Genomic DNA, 20,097 nt, shown 5'->3' on the forward strand with positions numbered 1-20,097 from the left:
AATATTACCTTTGAGTAACATTTATTATTTGATTTCTTATATCACGAATATTTGGCATATGTTTCCTTTAATTTTGAGGTATAATTGATTCTCAGTAATATTTAAGTTTAAGAAAATATTTAAATCTAATTTCATACCATTTATTGTTTGTAACCAATTAAAAGCAAGTATTCTGTTTCGTCATGTACCACAGTCACTTTGTTATTTTTTTGATAGTAACGCAAACGAACGTCTGCTGGCGGAGTGAAACCTTGATAGATAAGAAAATTCAATCATACAATGGACATATACATTTCATGTATGATACATGTACATGTAAAGCATAATGAATACGAATAACGTTTGTTTTGGATTTCGTAACGTCCCGAAGAATGAAGTCCTTGCCAGTACTTCGTGTCGAGCAAAATTGGAGATGTCTAATAGCACACGTACATTTCAAGTATGCAGGACACCTCGGGCAGGAGGGTCCGCCGTCTTCAAAATGATGAGAAATTGAATGGTATAAAAATATTGCAAAATTGCAATTCAATTTAACCGAGTTAATTTAAACTTGTAAATAATGTCTTAGATTGTTCTAATAACATTGATTTCTAAACGATATACTTAAATTTCAACTTGGCCCAAATCATGTATCTACCAATAGTATTTACATTACCTTAGCTTATCTTTAAGATAAAGGCCGGGTCACAGGTCACGAACATTTATAACACAACATGTCGTCCATACCAGTATTACAGCTACTTTGTATCTTTTCCGTGATCCCCCTGGTTACCTGTAACAGTGACGTTACCAAGGAAACGCTATCGTCTCTTCAGCAGCAGGTTCAGAAACTGCAGACCGCCTTCCAACATCAGAATGGTTACATGATTTATTCTTATATTAGAAAATATTCTAAATGCCTGAAATATATCAAGTGAAATATTTGGAAAATGTTTTTTATTGATATTTCATTCTTTTGTTTATACAGACGTAATCTAAGCAGTCAGAGACATGCTATAATTTTAATGTCCCAGGATATTTATATATTTGAAGCTTTCCAGATTCGAGCCTTTGTGTCAACGTTCTCAAATATAAAAGATGTTCAAACACAAATGCACACACAAGACCACATCAATGACTTGATATCATTTGTCGTTAATGTATTGTTCTGCGTCAGAATATCGGTCAAAAAGCAGTGGTTGCGTTGATGGTAACATTATATTGCGAACGCAAAACGGTAAGAATTTGCTGTTTCAGAGAGAGAGAGAGGGGGGGGGTATGGAGAGATAGAGGGGAAGAGAGAGAGAGAATCTGACTAGTGCGTTATATAAATTATATATGTATATTGAACTTAATTCTGTGGATATATAAAGTCATAATCATTTTTTTAAAGAATACATAAAGGAGCTCAAAGATGATGCACGGGAACAAAAAGGTAAGCAAATAATTATGATCTATTCTCTTGTTAATGATTTCATCACTGATCTATCGTTTTAAAGTGGTAATAAGCGTACATTATAAGAATGCACATTTATTGCAAGAGTATCTCAATCTGATAATGACTTATTTCGAAGTTTTATTTATTTTATTATCAAAATAATTTACTTTGGAAACACTTAAATCAAAAGTATAGACAAACTTAAGAAATTGTTGACATACATACAAAAGTGATATTTTTCTGTTTGTTTATAAAGCATAGTCATAAATATTGTTTACTTTTTCAGAAAACTTCGAAAAACGTATAAAATATCTTGAGGATGCAAACAATAATATGAAAGGTATGAAATCAATAAACTGTAGATTAATAGATTTGATGAATTTAAATGATTTTTTTTGTATTTGTATCTAAACCCATTACACACAATCATGTGATAAAAATCAATTCTAGATATCGCATGTAAACAACTAAATGAAAATGCATCACCTTTAGCCTAATATTATCAAAACAATTCCTTTTAAAACTGAAAATGCAAGTTCAAAGACATTGGATTCAGATTTTTGCATTCTTCATTTTTGTCAATTGCAAGTGAATGCTTTTTAACTTGCCTTGGTAGCTTTACATGAAGAAGAAAACTTGCTACGCAAATCACATCTGGAACTTAAAGTACTCCTATTCCTGTCCTCTAACCATGTTTTTTTTTCATTTTTCTAAATCTTTATAATTTTCAGATCATTGTCAAATACAGTGCAGAGGTCAACAAAAGAGAGGTAGGTATAATAAACAGGAATCATATTGTCCAGGTCCATCATTCAATATAACATATTCATTTCGTTCTCTTATAACACTTCCATTCAACCAAAAACCGTTCCAAATGACCATTAGCTATGTAACCAGATAATATTACGAATTAAAACAAAGGTCTTCTTCCTATTTACCAATTTAGGTGGCTTGTCATTGATGCTCGACACTGTCTAATCTGTTGAACTACTCTTTCAGAAATCAAACTTTTCGTCCATTAAATATATTTATCAAAAACATAAACTATCAAACGACCTTAAGTGAAGCATGTGTACTTTCAATGTAGTATCATTTCCTGCTGAAATCGTCGTGATTTTATCGAGTTTCAGACGCAAATGCAGGTATTGGTTTTTCCGCGTCCCTGTCAACATCCACTGCACTCGGTGATCACCAGATCATAGTGTTTGACACTGTTGTATCCAACGACGGTAACGGTTATGACTCCAGACACGGACACTTCACTGCCCCCGTCACAGGTCTGTACGCCTTCTCCGTGACTGCCATGTGTTATGGAAGTGAGACAGAGCTCCATATTTCCATCGTCAAGGACGGTCAAAAAATAGGGGTCGCATTCGCAAACGGTAATCATTATGATAATGGTAGTAAACTCGTGGTTGTCCCACTTCAGGAAGGACAAATGGTTTGGGTGGAGCACTTCGGTGACCCGTCAGGAAACAAAATATACGGCAATACCTATAGTACTTTTTCTGGTTTCCTAATCCAAGCTTATTAAAAACATCTAAGTCATTCGTTCGGAGTTTTTTTTTTTATTGCAACACGCAGCTACAATTGTTCATTACCACTTCGTCTGATATTTTATGAAGATATACGGTGTGGTTAAGGAAACATATCTAATATTGGCCGCTTTCGTCATATACCTAGCACTCTAAAAATAAAATTCCTTGGTAGTTTCTGAATGACAGTTCGAGAATTCAGAAAAAAACTGACATCATAGCACCTGTTGAACATTGGTTTTGAATTGTAGAACTACAATTGAAACGCAGCAGAAAAATAACATATGAAAAACGCTTCACTTATTTTATTGTACATATGTATGCGAGCAGAATACAGGCAAACAATATAAGGTTCTGAGGTCCGTGTAAGGCCCATTGAATAACGAAACTTGAAGTTGAACTTGAGGCACATGCTAATAGGTGCATTGATGCACATGTGCATTCTTTGTCTCAAGATAGAATATAATCAGGGTTTTTTTCATACGGGTGCCCCTTAAATAGAAAAATCCCAGCGCGTTCCATTAGGCGATGCAGTATCAATTTAGTACAATTGGCATGAAATCAAAAAAGGAGCGCACGATATGTCTCTATAAACACCGAAGTACCTCGTTGACATTGTCTTATCAATTTACCCAACATACAAGGATTATGTCATAAGATATACTTTCCTTGTTGCAACAATCTTTTCTTTTATTTATTTATCGCCAAATGAAACCATATGACCTGATCAATAGTCTTTTCATTTGAGCTTTTTGTGGTAAACAAGTCCTATTCATTAAAGTGGGAATAGTTTTACACCGTTATTACAATTTCATTACCAAAACACTCAATATATTACTTTTATAGTGTGGTCACACTTGCGGTCCTGCCTTTGTAGAACGTAATAAACTTTTCAGCTTCAGCGAGCGGAGGCCGAATGCGACATCTAGCGAGGTTTAGTCATGATATTTAAAAGAACGTTAAAATGCTATAGATTTATTTTAATATTTGTTTCCTTTGTCTTTTTGCATATTCTGTATTAAATACTTTATCCTCTAACTGTGTTTGTTTTATGTGTTTTGATAAAGGAACAGACTGCCTTGAAATTTCATCAATATGTTTTGTCTACACGGTTTTGATTATTTCATTGTCCTATATTTACTATAAGAAGTAATTGGTACCATACAGACATTCGCTTATAGGATTCAGTGTTACCTTGAACATACCGTTGATATTACGTCTTTGACCAATGAACGTTATTATGTTTGCATTATCTAAAATGTGAACAAACGCATACTTGAACGGAATTATTTCATTGATCCTAGAGAGAAAGAAAATATTTAAAGTAAACTTAAATTTCATGAGCTAAACACTGTAATTGGGTTCACTTCTTCATTAAAAGATCGCCTGAATTGTTTCAATGGATTATTTTGGCCTGTATCTGTATACTTACCAAAATTGCATACCACGCTAACATATTAACACATTTACGATTTCATTTAAATAAAGAATACTAATATTCTTGAATATCTTGAATCAAAGTTATTTTCCTCAAGTCATTAGACTATTGACTATACACAACTTGTATTGTTCGCGTAATTCAGTTGTTCTATTGGGAAGTCTTATATAGGCAATATCAGATTAATAGAATCTTACATTAGTCTGTCAAGTGGACAGGCTTCGGGTTGATTAGCCAGAATCTTTCACTCGGGTTGAGATACCCCTGTCCACCTGACTGGCCCCATGTAAGATTTTTTTCTCTCATACTTAAACGAGAAATGGTGAAAATTCAGTTGGTACGGTAACTGTTTAATAAAACTATACAGCTAATGTACCTCTTTATCGAGTAAACTAGCCTGAGTTCTTTATAAATGTAAACTCTATATCGAACGTTCGGACCTGCTAATCGTTTTGAAGTGAAATCAGCAAGTAACATTATGTGATATAAATATTACTAAAATTATTAAAAGTAGTAACAGCTTGTAAATGAATCTTATAATATATATCAAACGATAGTCTCTCTTTGATTCATTTTATTTAAGAGTTGTTCCCCTGGAAAGTAACTTTGAATGGAATGGTTGAGATGTGTCAACGATGAATGTTGAATGAAAACATTGTTATCTACATGCATATATTGAATAAAAAGAAAAAAAAAAAAAAAAATATTCGACATGAACGTCGCTGTGCGTAAAAATGGTCGCCGCATGTATTGATGACGTCACTGTCTAGTGCGTGTGAGCTGTCTTTTCCCTAGCCCGGTTAAAGACAGAGTTATTTTTCCCTAGCAACTGTGGGATAACTCTGTCAAGCATGGGGGAAATACAATTCCTTTGTTATGCCAACACAATTAGATATTATTGAAAACAAATGACTTGCACTAAAAATGTTCTGTGCCTCAGCGAAAAATGCAAAAAATGACATGATAAAATGTACTTATTTTTAAAGTTTTATAATTAGAAGATTACAACACAGATTGCAGAAAGAGATTGGAATACATTGTGTTTTTTTAATTTTTTTTTTAAATTCCTCATATGTTTGCATAGCATTGCTTTGTGTAACTTGCGTATACTTGTCAACGCATTTATGCCATAAGCTTCATTCAAACTTTTGCAGCTGAATCTGCAATCATATATCGGTTAGCTAAATAATTACACCAAAGTGTCATGATATGTATTCTGCTATAAGGCACGCCTCACTATATAACTAATCTCTTTACTAAGGAATTTTCTCTTCGTTCTTTGTTTTCAATTATAAACAGGATGGACCTATAACCTTCTGTCTCAAGTGACCTCGAAGTGTGAGTTCTTATCTCTGATATAAAACATACATTACTTTTATCAAGCGTTTAGTTTAGAACTTCATAAGCAAGCATGTCTTTCCCGAAAATGATGCAATTGTTTTTTATGTTTCCTCTCGCTGTCCTGATTACCTGTGACAGTGACATTACCAAGGAAACGCTTTTTTCTCTCAAACACCAGATGCATAAGTTAGAAGCGGCCTTCCAACTGCAGAATGGTCAGAATGTTGTATACACGTACTTTCTTCCAATATGTCAATTTTTGTATATTTGATATTTTCAGTCAAATATATCGGTATGTTTTAGGTTAGTTTTATGCATGATTTGTTTCTCATTTTTGCAGCAGAGATTCATGAACTAAAAGGTATGTAAAAGTTTCAATTAAATCATATCCGTTTACCATTAGCGTCTTGTATTATTCTGTATAGAAATTTAATTCTTGTTTATAAACTGGCATTAGTATTTTTTAAATAAACTTATATCAAAATGGTGACGGAATATAAATGCAGCTGTATATTTAGTAAAAAAGAAAATGTAAATAAAAAACAAGAATTAGAAATTGAATGAATTTCATTTTCTTTTTATTTATGTATTTTTTTTAATTTTTTTTACATTTTTCATTTGTTTGTTTTTGGTGGAATGACTGAATTTGAAATAAAGGGTTATTACCCAATACTCTTCCGAAACGGCTTTTAAATTGGTAATGTAAAACAGAATTGATAAAAAAGTCGCAAAAGAAAAGGTTAATTACAATTAATATTACTTGATAATTTCCATTTCACGGGTAGTTATATCTTTCCCGCCGACGTTTTAATTACCGCGTGTTAATTGACTATCACTGCGCCGGACGGCAAAATAGCGAAATGAATATTCACTGTTAATATAGATTACGCAGGGAATCCTGCAATTTGGTTGGTGTTATAACCTCATCTTAGACGGTTGATATACGTTTTCCAATGTTATTATTGCTGGTGTTAAGAAGCTTAAGAAACTTAATTTTTGTTTCTAGAACCTACTGGACCTTTATTATATATGCAATCCATTCCGACTTACTATTCATTAAATATAGTGACAAATGTATAATATTATCGCATGCATGGAATGATACACAAGGATATTTATGACATACGGATGATTTACAAACTTTAATTTCAAAATAGAAATACAATATAATAACAATATCCACAGGAAAAAAAGCTTCAATTTTATTCGAACTAGACAATTAGATCAAGTTAACATATGTGGTTTATATTCCATATCGACTTAATAATGTTAATAATCAATGCTAATGTGCCATTTACTTTCAAATAAGCGTCAAATCAAATGTAATGTGCTGTTTACCTCGCTCGATATTAATTTCCAAACTTCACTTTGAAAATCGCTTAACTATATCAATTCAATGACATCAGTTGGAAAGGTTGTTATTAATATTAGGAATGCTTATGATGATTTTGGGTTGCTTGATATTACAAAATGTTTCGCTTATTCTTTCAGCTGAAAATAAGGAACTTAAGGGTATGTAAAAATAAAATTGACGTCAATTCAAAAACATGTACAAAATATCTTTTTATTGATTTTTTGTTTCCTGTTACTTAAGAAGTAGTTGGAACCATTCCTGGAATTTATGACAATGAAAATAAGGTTATTTGAATGTGACATTTACTGATAAGGCTAAACGAGTTTTACTTATTGCAAACACTAGCTGTCAAATATAACAATACACGTGTAAAATGTGCATAGGTGAAGAAAATGCTCACGTTGCAAATTAACAACAATAGTGAAATGTATCCCATTCGATGCGTTATGATTCTGAGTTTCATTACAAGTTCTTCATTATGTAACAAGTTTTGTAGAAAACTGAGAACACTGTACAGGAAATGTCATAACTTCTGATTGGAACGGTTAACGAGCACATATGTACTAATAATAAATCCTTTGGAGTGTTTGAAATCACAAAGATAACTTGTTTACAGGACGGATGGAAGATCTTGCAACTGAAAATAATGAACTAAAAGGTAAATGATTCTTACTTCTTTCTTATATTTGTAAAATGACATTCGAAACATTGTATTTCCATTTTCCCAAATTATCTTATCAATTTATACATAAGTACAAGTCATCTGATTTCAAAGTTAATCATTTTAAATTATACATAAAAAATTCATTCAAATAAAGAGATTATAGAATTCAACTCATTCAAATCTTTGCATATTTTAAGAAAATTATACCAAATAATCGAAAAAACATGTATATGAATATAATCTTATGTTTATGACATTACCAAAGATATTGGATCCGATGTATATTCTTTGAAATGCGAAGAACATATCATTTCTTTTCCCATTTTTAGATTATCTACGACTACAACTCAGGGCTCATCAAAAGCGAGGTAAACTATTTACGTTTCTTTGATCCATCGCCCTAAATTTATTAACCCAAATACGTTAACCAAAATAATTGGCTGAGATTTTTGCTAAATAACGAGGGGACATAACCAGGTGCGCCAAAATAGTAAGCTTCTTTGTTTTATTGTTAATCACCCGTCATACAAATCTAGATAAATCCAAATATTGTATAACCATCTTTCAACACCAGTCACCTGTAACTTACCATAATTACATGAGTAGAAAATAAAAATTGGATATAGTATATTTTTGTGACAATAACGCTACTGTAAGGCATAAACTTAAGGATGTATTCTTCTGAGGTTTCAGTCCCGTTGAAGTCTCGTTTCAACATAGATCAAAGAAGTTATGAGATTTTCAAATATAATTTATCAGTATCTGTAGCAAGTTGCCAGATGCGAATTTTGTCAACAAATTACATTTCTATTTTTAGTAGATTTTTTTTATACGGGGATATTAAAAAATGGCCCATTTGGCGGCCATTTTGAAAATGTGTCTTTTTTCGCTTCAACTGTAGCCACAGTTTTACCATTATTTACTGAAATTGTTTTTACTAACATCATTACTGCGCCAGCATTTTTAGCTGTATTTAGCTAATTTTTGCTGCAAATCGTTACTAGGTTAATATGTGAAACGATACACTTTTGTGACTTTATTTTTACATTTAATGGTAGTTTGGGCACTTTTATTTTTTACTCTAAAATAATGAAAAATAACCAAAATTCAAATGGGACAGAAAAAAAAGCACACGGACCCCCAATTTTTCTTCCTGATTTAGAAAGAACAACCATTTCCCTATTGATATGCAAAATAATAACAAAAGTTTAATACCAGAACTTTTTCTATACAGGGTTAAATTTGGCAAAAATGGCTGAAAATGGTGCATTTTGTAGCACAAAATTAAGGGGTAGGGGTAGCATATGTTGTTATTCTGAGAAAGAATATTAGTCTAATTGATCAAAACTGGTATATTTTTAAAGAAGACTACTAGAAAATGAATTCTACAAACATTCATACATATCAAACACCTCATTAGGAAATTATGGCTTTAATCTCTGTCTTATATGGTCAAAACGGCAAAATTCCCATAACATCCAGTATTTTGTCAACTCGGTGTCTTTGAGTGACAAAAGCTCAAAAACGAGCACACGAACATATGTTTTTTTCTTCCATTTTCTTTTATGGTATAAATTCCTTTTTCCAAAAATCTATATGAGAAAAAAAGTTTAATACAAGACTTCTCAGAGGTGTACATCCTTAAGCCGATATTGTTATAGGTACCCAGTCTTTGAACTGTAAATGGTTACTTTTTTCTAGATAAGAGAACGTCAAACTCCTTTACTTTACTTTTTCGTGTTTTTGTTAAGTCTAGGCTCTTATGTAAGATCACAAATATATAATAACTAAGGCTGACCAGCATGTGAAGTGTATCAATTGCTTAATAGATTATATTTTTATTACATTAAAAAAGAAAATGTTGATACACGTCTTTTTTTCAACCTAGAGACATTTATAACTCCAGACGTGTAATTTACCGGTTGAGCTATATCAGCAGCTGTTAATGCATTCTAGATTACTGTTGAGCTTTCTGTATCTAATTTCAGACGAAGTAGAGAGTATTGGATTCTCTGCGACCCTCTCAAGTGATGTCGCCCTTGGCGACAACCAGATCATAGTGTTCGACAATGTTGTGACCAACAACGGTAACGGTTATGACTTCAGACTCGGCCAATTCACTGCCCCCGTTACAGGTCTATATGCCTTCTCCGTGACTGCCATGTGTGTTGAAAGCGAGACAGTAATTAATGTCGCCATTATGAGAGACAGCCAGGTGATAGGCGTGGCCTTTGCGAACGGATATTTTTTTTGATAATGGGAGTAAAGGAGTAGGTGCAATAAGGGCCAATTTTGGCCCCAACATAGTTTCTCTTTATTTTAATTCCATAGTTTCATCAATATGTGAGATTTATAAAAAACACAGTTTCAATGAATTCTGTAATGTTGTTGCCTAGCAACAGGCCAGGCAAACGGTATATGGTAGTTATGCTAAAAATAGCCAATTTAGTTATTTTGCGGATTTCCCAATCTGTATATTAAGAGAGAAAGATGTATTTTGTATTGTGTATAAGGAATAATTAAAAAAATGTCACATTCCATAACACGTGATCATATTACAGCCCATAGTTACACCATAGCAACCAATTTTTCTCCATAGCAACAACACTTTAGCCATTCAAAACACAAAACAATTTGTTTTTAGAGATTTATAAATCAATGGAAGTTTTAACTTTATTTATTCCATTTCTGTTTTTTATCTGTTAGTGTTATTATTTTAACATTTTTATGTAGAAATAAAAACAACAATTGAATGCATTCTTCACATTTCTGGAATTTATACATGTAGCAACGGCATAAAACAAAAAAATATGGTTTATACGTAGTATGTTATATTTACAATAGTTATGATACGCTCACTATTTACAAAAGTAATAATGCCAGTCCCCTTATTCACGGAATTCCCCAAGTGCAATAATAAAAGATGACAGACTCTGATGTACAGCAGGCCAAGTTTACGAGCATTTTCAGCTGCGCCAGTGACTTGCGAACTTACAACTTTTTACGGTGTGCCAGAGGTTCGCATCCTGTTCTGTAAATCACGTTACGTCATCTATCCCTTCTTATCCCTTTAGAATCCCTTCCCATTTTGATATTATTCAGTAATAAAAATCATTGTAAATTAAATAACTGTCAATGGTATTAAAATAACAAGCATATGAATCAAGGATTAAGTAATTAACATTATTCTGATAATGTCATAACTATCAATGATATTAATTATCAGCAACAACTGATATAACAATTATATCATTCTTCGCAACAAGAAATATCATTAAACATTTTACAGCATCAACTGCACAAGCCACATTACTACCACCACTTAGATCATCATCATCATTTTCTTTGTCATAAGATCTTTATAATCAACATTCATAGACATGCCAGTAAGATTATTGATATTACATAATCAACACAAATATATCAAAGTATCTAAATCCTGTAAACATCATCATCAAACCGAATGCAGTTATAGCCAGACATATTGTATATTATTGACCATCATTTATCAAATATGTTATACTTTTAATTATTAGCAATTGATTATGGATTGAAAACATGAATAAATGTCATTACTTCTATATCATATTACAACTAACTTAAAGACCCATATGACAGAAGGAGTGAACTTTATGGAACACTAAAACTTAATATTCATAATGAATTTATATTCATTTTGTATTTTTTAAATCTGCTTATTTAACCCATTGTAAAAATATCCCATGTCACTTTACATCCCTGGATGGTAAACAGGTAAATCAGACTGAGAGCAGAGATTAAATAATCCATGATCTGATTATTCTATCTTTTACTATGTTAACCTGCATAACACATACACGATATTCTGTTACTTTAAAATACTTTAGAAGAACTATGTACTCCATTTCGACCGAAAGGTGAATATTAAAATGAGTGTTCATAAAAGTCATAATTATCATCTAATAGCTTTAATCATCAATATCTCGACAAATATTGAGAGATTTCATTTTCTATATTAAACACTGTAGCAAAAAGAATTAAATCAGAGAACAAGTGCAGTTTTTCGATAGATACACAAAAACATAAACAACTGCAACCAAATACCACGTGCAGTTTGCCGATACTCAATAAACGTATATGCAACGGTTCTCGTCATAGCAATACATGTACATGAGTATTAAGAAAACATTATTCCTCGGGATCACTGTTTTCACTGTCTGACTCATCAACAAGTTGAGGCATGTTAGCAGCATCCTCTATATATGAGGACCAGTCCTTAACACCAAACACACCACTAAGGTGACGAGCATAGCCAAGGTACCAGATTACAGCTGATATGTGCGCGCAAGTCCCTACAACTCTTGATCCAACTTTACATTGGCAGTACCATGCGGTTACTAAAGCAGGATTATACTCAATCCACAGTAAATAAGACCGTGCACTTGTGTGTCGACTTTGAATTCTGGCACGAAGCATTCCGTCCTCCTCATCATTTACCATGATGTTGAAGTCGCCATCTTCACTCAGGTGTTCTGAAGCATAGAAACGTGCGAGCTTTAACTGATACACTCCAATGGTAATGTGTCGAAGTTCCTCTTCAGAGAGAGTTGGGAACTCCACCACTGAAGTAGCGCCGTCCAATGGTTTCCATTCACGTGTCCTTCGGTCTAGTTGTTCCTCTTGCACGCGATTCTGCAAGGTGTTCGTGCTTGCTGCCAAGACCTGAAAGTAAAGGAAACTTGCACTAAATCTGAATTTACCTTGAGCGAGTGAGCTGTTGTGCATAACTACATGTATCGTGGAATGTGCATGTATGTATAAACAATTTTCAAAAATACTTTTATAATAAATGGAAACTGCAATATATCTTATACAAAAAGTGAGTAGAATGAACTATCATTTAACATTTATATAATGTAGATATTGAAACTTACAGCTATAACTATGAAAGATCAGGTTATATAGCTTATAATACCATAATACAGTACCAAGCAGCTACGATCGTCTAATATCTATAAGTACAGCTGTATAAACATATTGCTAAATTGCTAAAGCTAAATCTATAACACAGTTTTGTTTGAAATAAAACATTCTTTGTAAATACTAATGAAAGTGAATTGTCATTTATAGTATACAACATGTACCTTCATCTTTGCAGCTACTCGTTGGTCTTCTTCTGTGCTGCCAGTATTCAGTGGTGTGCGATACCGATTACACAATGCTGCCACAAGACGTAGATAGTCTCCTATGGCTGGAATTTGGCTGTTAGGCACTATGTTCTGGAGATATTTCCACTGTTTCAGCCGTCCATTTACCGATTCCACAATCCATCTTATCTTTGTGATAAGTCGGGATGAATTAGCCTATTCAATCAAGTATATAAAGATATAAAAGCAAGTTATCAGAAAATAAGGGTACTTTTGGCTTTAATCTGCGTGTATATGTATATGTATAGACTTTAACCTGTAGGATTTCGCTGGTGAACTTTAGAAAAGTTTATAATTGCAAGTATCTATAGTAATAATCATTCCAACTTAGTATAGCATTTCTGTTAAAGAACTGTACATCTTTGATTATTCAGTAACATATATCATTAAATCGATAAGGAAATATGACTTAAAGACCTAGCAGCAAAATTGTTATTTTTCAAAACACGAGCAATGATATTGAATTACCTCTTCAGTAGGATGTTGTTTTTGTCCTCTGTTAAGGAAAGGTGGCATCTTGCACTTGAGTCCGAGATCGTTAAGAAAATCCAAGGAATCACGAAATCCTCTATCAACTACCAATAGGTCATCCTCCTGCAGCCAATCTTTCATATGCTCCATGTTGCTGCTAATATTGTGTTCCAATATGGAGGCATCATTGTTTTTAGAATCCGCTAAATAGGGACCAAGAATCGAAACAATATAGCCAGTTGTTGTAACGATAACCATCGGCTTTACCAGCGGGCGATGCTTATGCATGCTGTAAGACCGTCGTTGGAATTTGAAGTTGTTACTTTTTTGAATGTATATGTAAGTCCCATCAACTACCAATATGGCTGGGTTCTGGCAAATATTGCTGAAAAGTTCCTGAGCAAGTGGTCGTGTGTGATTGTGTATTACATCCTCACGACTGATGTGTTCAAATCCTACATACCTTGGGGTAAAATTGGATGCCAAGAACTTTCTGGCTGACACAATAGATCGTCGTATGCTACTCTTTCCGATATTAAACAGAGTCGACAATAACCGATTTGACATACCAGTTCTTAACTTGACTAATAGCAAAGCAATACATGTTCGACTGGATCGGTTTTTGGTGCATCGTAAAGAACTGGAACTTAGATGCGAACATAAGTCTTCAAAATCATCCTTTGTAATTCCAGTGAGCGTTACATAATCAATGTCATTCAAAGTATTTCTATTATCGAAATCGATTCTGTACTTTTCATTGCGTATGGCTATAGCTCTAATGTGAGTAATCAACGATAAAATGTCACTTTTGTTAAAGAAAGTTTTTGGTTCTTCAATGGAATCTTCTTTGATTAAACGCAGTGCTTCCTCTTTGAAGTATTTATCATTGTCTATGTGATTACAACAACATCTAGATCCAGATAACAGAAGGTGGCCCTTTTCAACAAACAATTTGTATCTGCTCTCAGTTGCCACAGTTAATAGTTTCGGACTCCGCTTTTTACAAATGCAACAAGTGGAATGGCTATTTCCAGACGATAATATGGGTAAAGGGATATTTTGTGGACTCTTCAGATGTGCTTCTACTCTAGATTTCTTAGCACTTGGAACGTAGTCAGGGTCATTTTCTGTATCCGCAAGATTGTCTTTAGTAGAATCACTTACTTTTAATGATCTTTTATATCGTATAAAACACTTTTGACAAGCAACATCATTGTCATCACAGTGGCCTTTTCCTAAATGTTCAGTATATTCTGAATATGTATCACGACAAACATACAGCCTTTCCTTGGGAATTGTTCTTTTACCACAATCTAAGCACAGGAAGTGCTTAGGTCCTGTCCCAGGCATCCTACAATACAGATGTAAAGAAAATCAGCCTTCAGATCACTAACACAACAGGTTATATACATATGTAATGCATTTCTACATTTGAGTATGATGAAGAAATGTATTGTTATGACTATGATGAAAGTCAATATTTAACTTGTTTTCTTTGGAACTAGGTGAAAGTATTGTACCTCAGGAATTTAGTATTTTACTTTTGTAAAAAATGTTACTGACCTTCGATATTGCCATTAATTAAAAGTGTGAGCTTCTTTTTTATTTCAGAATAAATGTATCTGTGTTACAGTATTGTGAGGGAGAGCGGTACTCTATATACAGTGTGTCTGTGTTACAGTATTGTGAGGGAGAGTGGTACCTCTATATACAGTGTGTCTGTGTTACAGTATTGTGAAGGAGAGCGGTACTCTATTATCTATATACAGTGTGTCTGTGTTACAGTATTGTGAGGGAGAGCGGTACTCTATTATCTATATACAGTGTGTCTGTGTTACAGTATTGTGAGGGAGAGTGGTGCCTCTATATACAGTGTGTCTGTGTTACAGTATTGTGAGGGAGAGTGGTACCTCTATATACAGTGTGTCTGTGTTACAGTATTGTGAGGGAGAGTGGTACTCTATATACAGTGTGTCTGTGTTACAGTATTGTGAGGGAGAGCGGTACTCTATATACAGTGTGTCTGTGTTACAGTATTGTGAGGGAGAGTGGTACCTCTATATACATTGTGTCTGTGTTACAGTATTTTGAGGGAGAGTGGTACCTCTATATACAGTGTGTCTGTGTTACAGTATTGTGAAGGAGAGCGGTACCTCTATATACTCTATATACAGTGTGTCTGTGTTACAGTATTGTGAGGGAGAGTGGTACCTCTATATACAGTGTGTCTGTGTTACAGTATTGTGAGGGAGAGCGGTACCTCTATATACAGTGTGTCTGTGTTACAGTATTGTGAGGGAGAGTGGTACCTCTATATACAGTGTGTCTGTGTTACAGTATTGTGAGGGAGAGTGGTACCTCTATATACAGTGTGTCTGTGTTACAGTATTGTGAGGGAGAGCGGTACTCTATATACAGTGTGTCTGTCCGTGTTACAGTATTGTGAGGGAGAGTGGTACCTCTATATACATGTGTGTCTGTGTTACAGTATTGTGAGGGAGAGGGGTACTCTATATACAGTGTGTCTGTGTTACAGTATTGTGAGGGAGAGTGGTACCTCTATATACAGTGTGTGTCTGTGTTACAGTATTGTGAGGGAGAGCGGTACCTCTATATACAGTGTGTGTCTGTGTTACAGTATTGTGAGGGAGATCGGTACCTCTATATATACAGTGTGTCTGTGTGTTACAGTATTGTGAGGGAGAGCGGTACCTCTATATACAGTGTGTCTGTGTTACAGTATTGTGAGGGAGAGTGGTACCTCTATATACAGTGTGTCTGTGTTACAGTATTGTGAGGGAGAGTGGTGCCTCTATATACAGTGTGTCTGTGTTACAGTATTGTGAGGGAGAGTGGTGCCTCTATATACAGTGTGTCTGTGTTACAGTATTGTGAGGGAGAGCGGTACTCTATATACAGTGTGTCTGTCCGTGTTACAGTATTGTGAGGGAGAGTGGTACCTCTATATACATTGTGTCTGTGTTACAGTATTATGAGGGAGAGCGGTACTCTATATACAGTGTGTCTGTGTTACAGTATTGTGAGGGAGAGTGGTGCCTCTATATACAGTGTGTCTGTGTTACAGTATTGTTAGGGAGAGTGGTACCTCTATATACAGTGTGTCTGTGTTACATTATTGTGAGGGAGAGTGGTACCTCTATATACAGTGTGTCTGTGTTACAGTAAGATATGTGTTATATACAGAACTTCTATACAGTCGAAACTCGTTATCTCAAAATCGCTTGACTCGAAACCCCGGTTGTGTCAGATATAAAAAGTGGGCAAATGGAGATACAGAAATGGGAAAATACTACAACAATGACTGCTAATTATGAATTGTTTAATAATCCTCTCAAGTCTGGCTTCCTAATTAGTGTCACTTTACAATTGTGACTTATACAACTGTACATGGATCTAGACACGACGCGTGTTTACACAATCACACTCAGCAAGAATGTATTTGATTTAATCAATATTCTATGTACTGTCTAATTAATAGTGTTTGATATAAATTTTAAAATAAAAATAAAAAATAACCGATGGTAATCTGGATTCGAACTCACTTAAAATGAACTTCGTACCGATGTGCACATGACAGAACCACAAGACTAACGAGGCAACATTAAAATTGGGCATGTAAGATATATTTAAAATATTGATCTGTAGAACATAATATAGCAAAACAATGCTGTAGTTAGATTTCGATAAATTATTTAGAAAATTCAATGGAATATAACACCTTCATATTGTAATTCATTATCTTTATAGCTTAAAGAATAACTATAATGCCAGAGAAATATGTACCGTAACAATATGCACAGTCCGATGTCGTCTGCTCAGCGAGAATACATGTAGCTGGATTGACTTTTGAGGCTAAGCCTAAATCGACTTAGGCCTAACCGACTTTTAATATAAAAGACATAAATCAAGAATCTAGGCCTAGTGCATTATTCACATGACAAATCAAAGCTGATACAAGAAGATGGAATTGTTATGACGTTAGTTTTAAGCTTACATAACACTGTATGTAAATCCGCGGACTGTCCGTCACTAACGAAGTCAACGAGTGAGTTCATGCAGTTTCCAGCTATGATAAAAAGATTTCAAGAAGTATTATGTATGTATATATAGAAGAAGAGTATACCTGATTCTGTAACTTCATGATCTTTGTTGAAAGCGACCAGGTAAGATAAGGTAGAACATCGTAAACATCGCGAAGTTGCTCTGTGTTGACAGCTGTCCGTAAACAAAAACACCGAATGCATTATAATAGCGTGTTCGTACTCCGGGCAAAAAATTACGGACATTTTTTATCCGAAAATATTTTCGTCGGAAAGTTTAAAATAACGCTTACTATACAGAGTGATAATTTTAGATATTGTCTTAAGATATATTAAAACAGTTATCATTATAACAATTACATAGTTTATATTATGCACAATGAGTGAATTCCAGGATTTACAATTCCGGATAGCCGTGCCCGATTACGTTTTACATTATTATAACAGCCGCTACGATCTCGGGCAGAACTGGTTCATTTTATTTCAAAGAAATTTCTTTTTTTAGCATTGGCCGCATTTATGTCCAAATTCGATATTTTGCATACTGAAATGAATTTTTATTTTGGTTCCGTTACCAAAATACGGTGTTTGGACAAAACTGCGGCCAATGTTAAAACTACGTTTTTCAAGCCATTTTTTCAAGATATTGTAAAAAAACGCTCAAAATGGCTTAAAAATATCTTCATTTAATCCATTTACAAACTTTCAATGTGGGAAATCTTATTTGATATCAAAAATATGGATACTCAACCCTTGTGGAAAGCTGTATTTGTAAGGTTTGACGTTGTTTGAATTTTTATAAAATTCTGGGGCTAAAATAGGCCCTTAGTGCACCTACTCCTTTCGACTGATTATTTTAAATTTCAACTCACTTGTCAGAGATCATTCTTTACTTGAAACCATTCATCCCAAAGCGGTACAAAGTTCACTAATAATATTGGGTTAATAGGATGCCTTTACGACTACCTATTGAGTTTTACAAGTACAAAAGCATACTTTCATTCAAGGTCACATTAACAAATAGGATGAAATCTCAATATTTGTTTACCAATGACAAACATGCACATATAATTTTTTGATTTGTTTAATAGCTACCTATTTGTTCAATTAAGAATGAATGATCTTAGCTTCATTTAATATAACATATCAAAAAGACAAAAGGCCTATGGGCCTTAACAGTCATTTGAATATTGGCACAAAACAACGTTAAACAGTCACAGTATAAAGCAGTGGCTAACAATTAAGGCAATACAAGGAACTCTTTCATTAAAGCTGTAAGTTTCCGATATTTAATATATTTAATTACTTTGACCTTAAAAGTAGGTAAAGGTCATGCATTTGAAGACCTTGTTAGCCATTCATCCTAGTATGCTACAGACCCAATATCAGGTCTCTAGGCCTCTTGGGTATAAACAAGATAAGCATTTTTGTCACCTACGATCTTGAGTGAAGGTCAAGGTAATTCATTTGAACAAACTTTATAGTCCTTCATCCCAGCTGCTGCAGACTCAATATCAGGTCTACATGTATATATATGCCTCATAGTTATTCTCAAAAAGTTGTTTTAAGATTATAGCCTATTGGACCCTGTGATTTTAAATAAAGGTCAAGGTCATTAATTTGAACAAATTTGTTAGTCCTTCATTTCACCACTCTACATGCCCAGTGTCAGTACCTTGGGCCTTTCTGTTACTGGGAGGAGTTTGAATGGAAAGTTTACGAACGACGACAGACGAAGCACGGTGACTATACATGTAGGTTATCCTAACCCGTCTGGTCAGATGACCTAAAAAGCATTTTCAACAATCTCCTTTTAGCATACTGGAAAAACAGATTTGACATTAATTCAACCACTCTTCAATGATAGAGACATATAGATCTGATATTTTACCCGAAGCTTGCTTGGGTGAAATACTACCAAATAATAAACTATTATTTTGACCTTGAGATTAGATATGTTACCTTCAGTATATAAATATTACGTATCCGTTTAGAAATTGATCACAAAGACCTATGGCGTAATGATATACACGGTTATCTTATTATGGGCATGAACCATGCGACCAGAAGCTATCGATCAGAACATATAGTTATCGCTTAAAGGCTGTGTCATCGATCATGTATGGTTGTTTCCCAGTATATTATTAACAGTCAAGTTACTATTTAGTAGAAATCAAATTGATCAGTTGATTTCCCGTACATGATATACATTGCATTTTACCCTAATATGAACATGTTCCCTTTTTGAATCTAGACTATTCTGAAAAGAATTTACGATTGTGATTGATATCGGAAACACCGTCTTTGGAGGATTTCTTTTTCGTATTGTGACATCTCTAATATTTGTTGTGGATCTTTGGTCTCTTTCTTTTTAAAACTTCAAGTTAATATGTATAAGAATACATAATCCATTGATATTTCATGATAATTTTAAAGTTCTTAGATTCTGTGCAGGATGAATGTCGATGTCGCTATTTATGATAGTCCTAAAATTCTTAGATTCTGTGCAGGATGAATGACGATGTCGCTATTTATGATAGTTATAAAATTCTTAGATTCTGTGAAGGATGAATGGCGATGTCGCTATTTATGATAGTTCTTAAATTCTGTGCAGGATGAATGACGATGTC

At 33.9% G+C, this 20,097-nt stretch overlaps 3 protein-coding genes across 4 annotated transcripts; 2 read left to right on the forward strand and 1 right to left on the reverse strand.

Moving 5' to 3' along the window:
- Nucleotides 1-202: 202 nt before the first annotated feature.
- On the forward strand, nucleotides 203-2,967 carry LOC138312750 (cerebellin-1-like). 2 transcript variants are annotated; one of them, XM_069253516.1, is made up of 5 exons: nucleotides 203-858; nucleotides 1,373-1,414; nucleotides 1,704-1,757; nucleotides 2,149-2,187; nucleotides 2,542-2,967. In XM_069253516.1, the coding sequence occupies exons 1-5, from the start codon at nucleotides 714-716 to the stop codon at nucleotides 2,949-2,951; spliced, it is 690 nt and encodes a 229-aa protein (XP_069109617.1). In that variant the 5' UTR covers nucleotides 203-713; the 3' UTR covers nucleotides 2,952-2,967. The 2 variants fall into 2 exon arrangements, with proteins under 2 accessions (XP_069109617.1, XP_069109618.1); XM_069253517.1 differs by having other exon boundaries at nucleotides 206-858; nucleotides 2,548-2,967.
- A 2,835-nt stretch (nucleotides 2,968-5,802) lies between these two features.
- On the forward strand, nucleotides 5,803-10,010 carry LOC138312748 (heavy metal-binding protein HIP-like). The gene is made up of 6 exons (XM_069253514.1): nucleotides 5,803-5,946; nucleotides 6,072-6,092; nucleotides 7,223-7,243; nucleotides 7,702-7,743; nucleotides 8,079-8,117; nucleotides 9,738-10,010. The coding sequence occupies exons 1-6, from the start codon at nucleotides 5,817-5,819 to the stop codon at nucleotides 10,001-10,003; spliced, it is 519 nt and encodes a 172-aa protein (XP_069109615.1). The 5' UTR covers nucleotides 5,803-5,816; the 3' UTR covers nucleotides 10,004-10,010.
- Nucleotides 10,011-18,299, reverse strand: LOC138312747 (uncharacterized). Its single transcript, XM_069253513.1, has 4 exons — nucleotides 17,551-18,299; nucleotides 13,404-14,757; nucleotides 12,873-13,091; nucleotides 10,011-12,450 (listed from the first exon to the last, which is right to left on the reverse strand). The coding sequence occupies exons 2-4, from the start codon at nucleotides 14,754-14,756 to the stop codon at nucleotides 11,917-11,919; spliced, it is 2,106 nt and encodes a 701-aa protein (XP_069109614.1). The 5' UTR covers nucleotide 14,757; nucleotides 17,551-18,299; the 3' UTR covers nucleotides 10,011-11,916.
- Between the last annotated feature and the right edge of the window lie 1,798 nt (nucleotides 18,300-20,097).

This window comes from Argopecten irradians, unplaced genomic scaffold (assembly GCF_041381155.1).
Source record: "Argopecten irradians isolate NY unplaced genomic scaffold, Ai_NY scaffold_0455, whole genome shotgun sequence".
Taxonomy (NCBI): domain Eukaryota; kingdom Metazoa; phylum Mollusca; class Bivalvia; order Pectinida; family Pectinidae; genus Argopecten; species Argopecten irradians.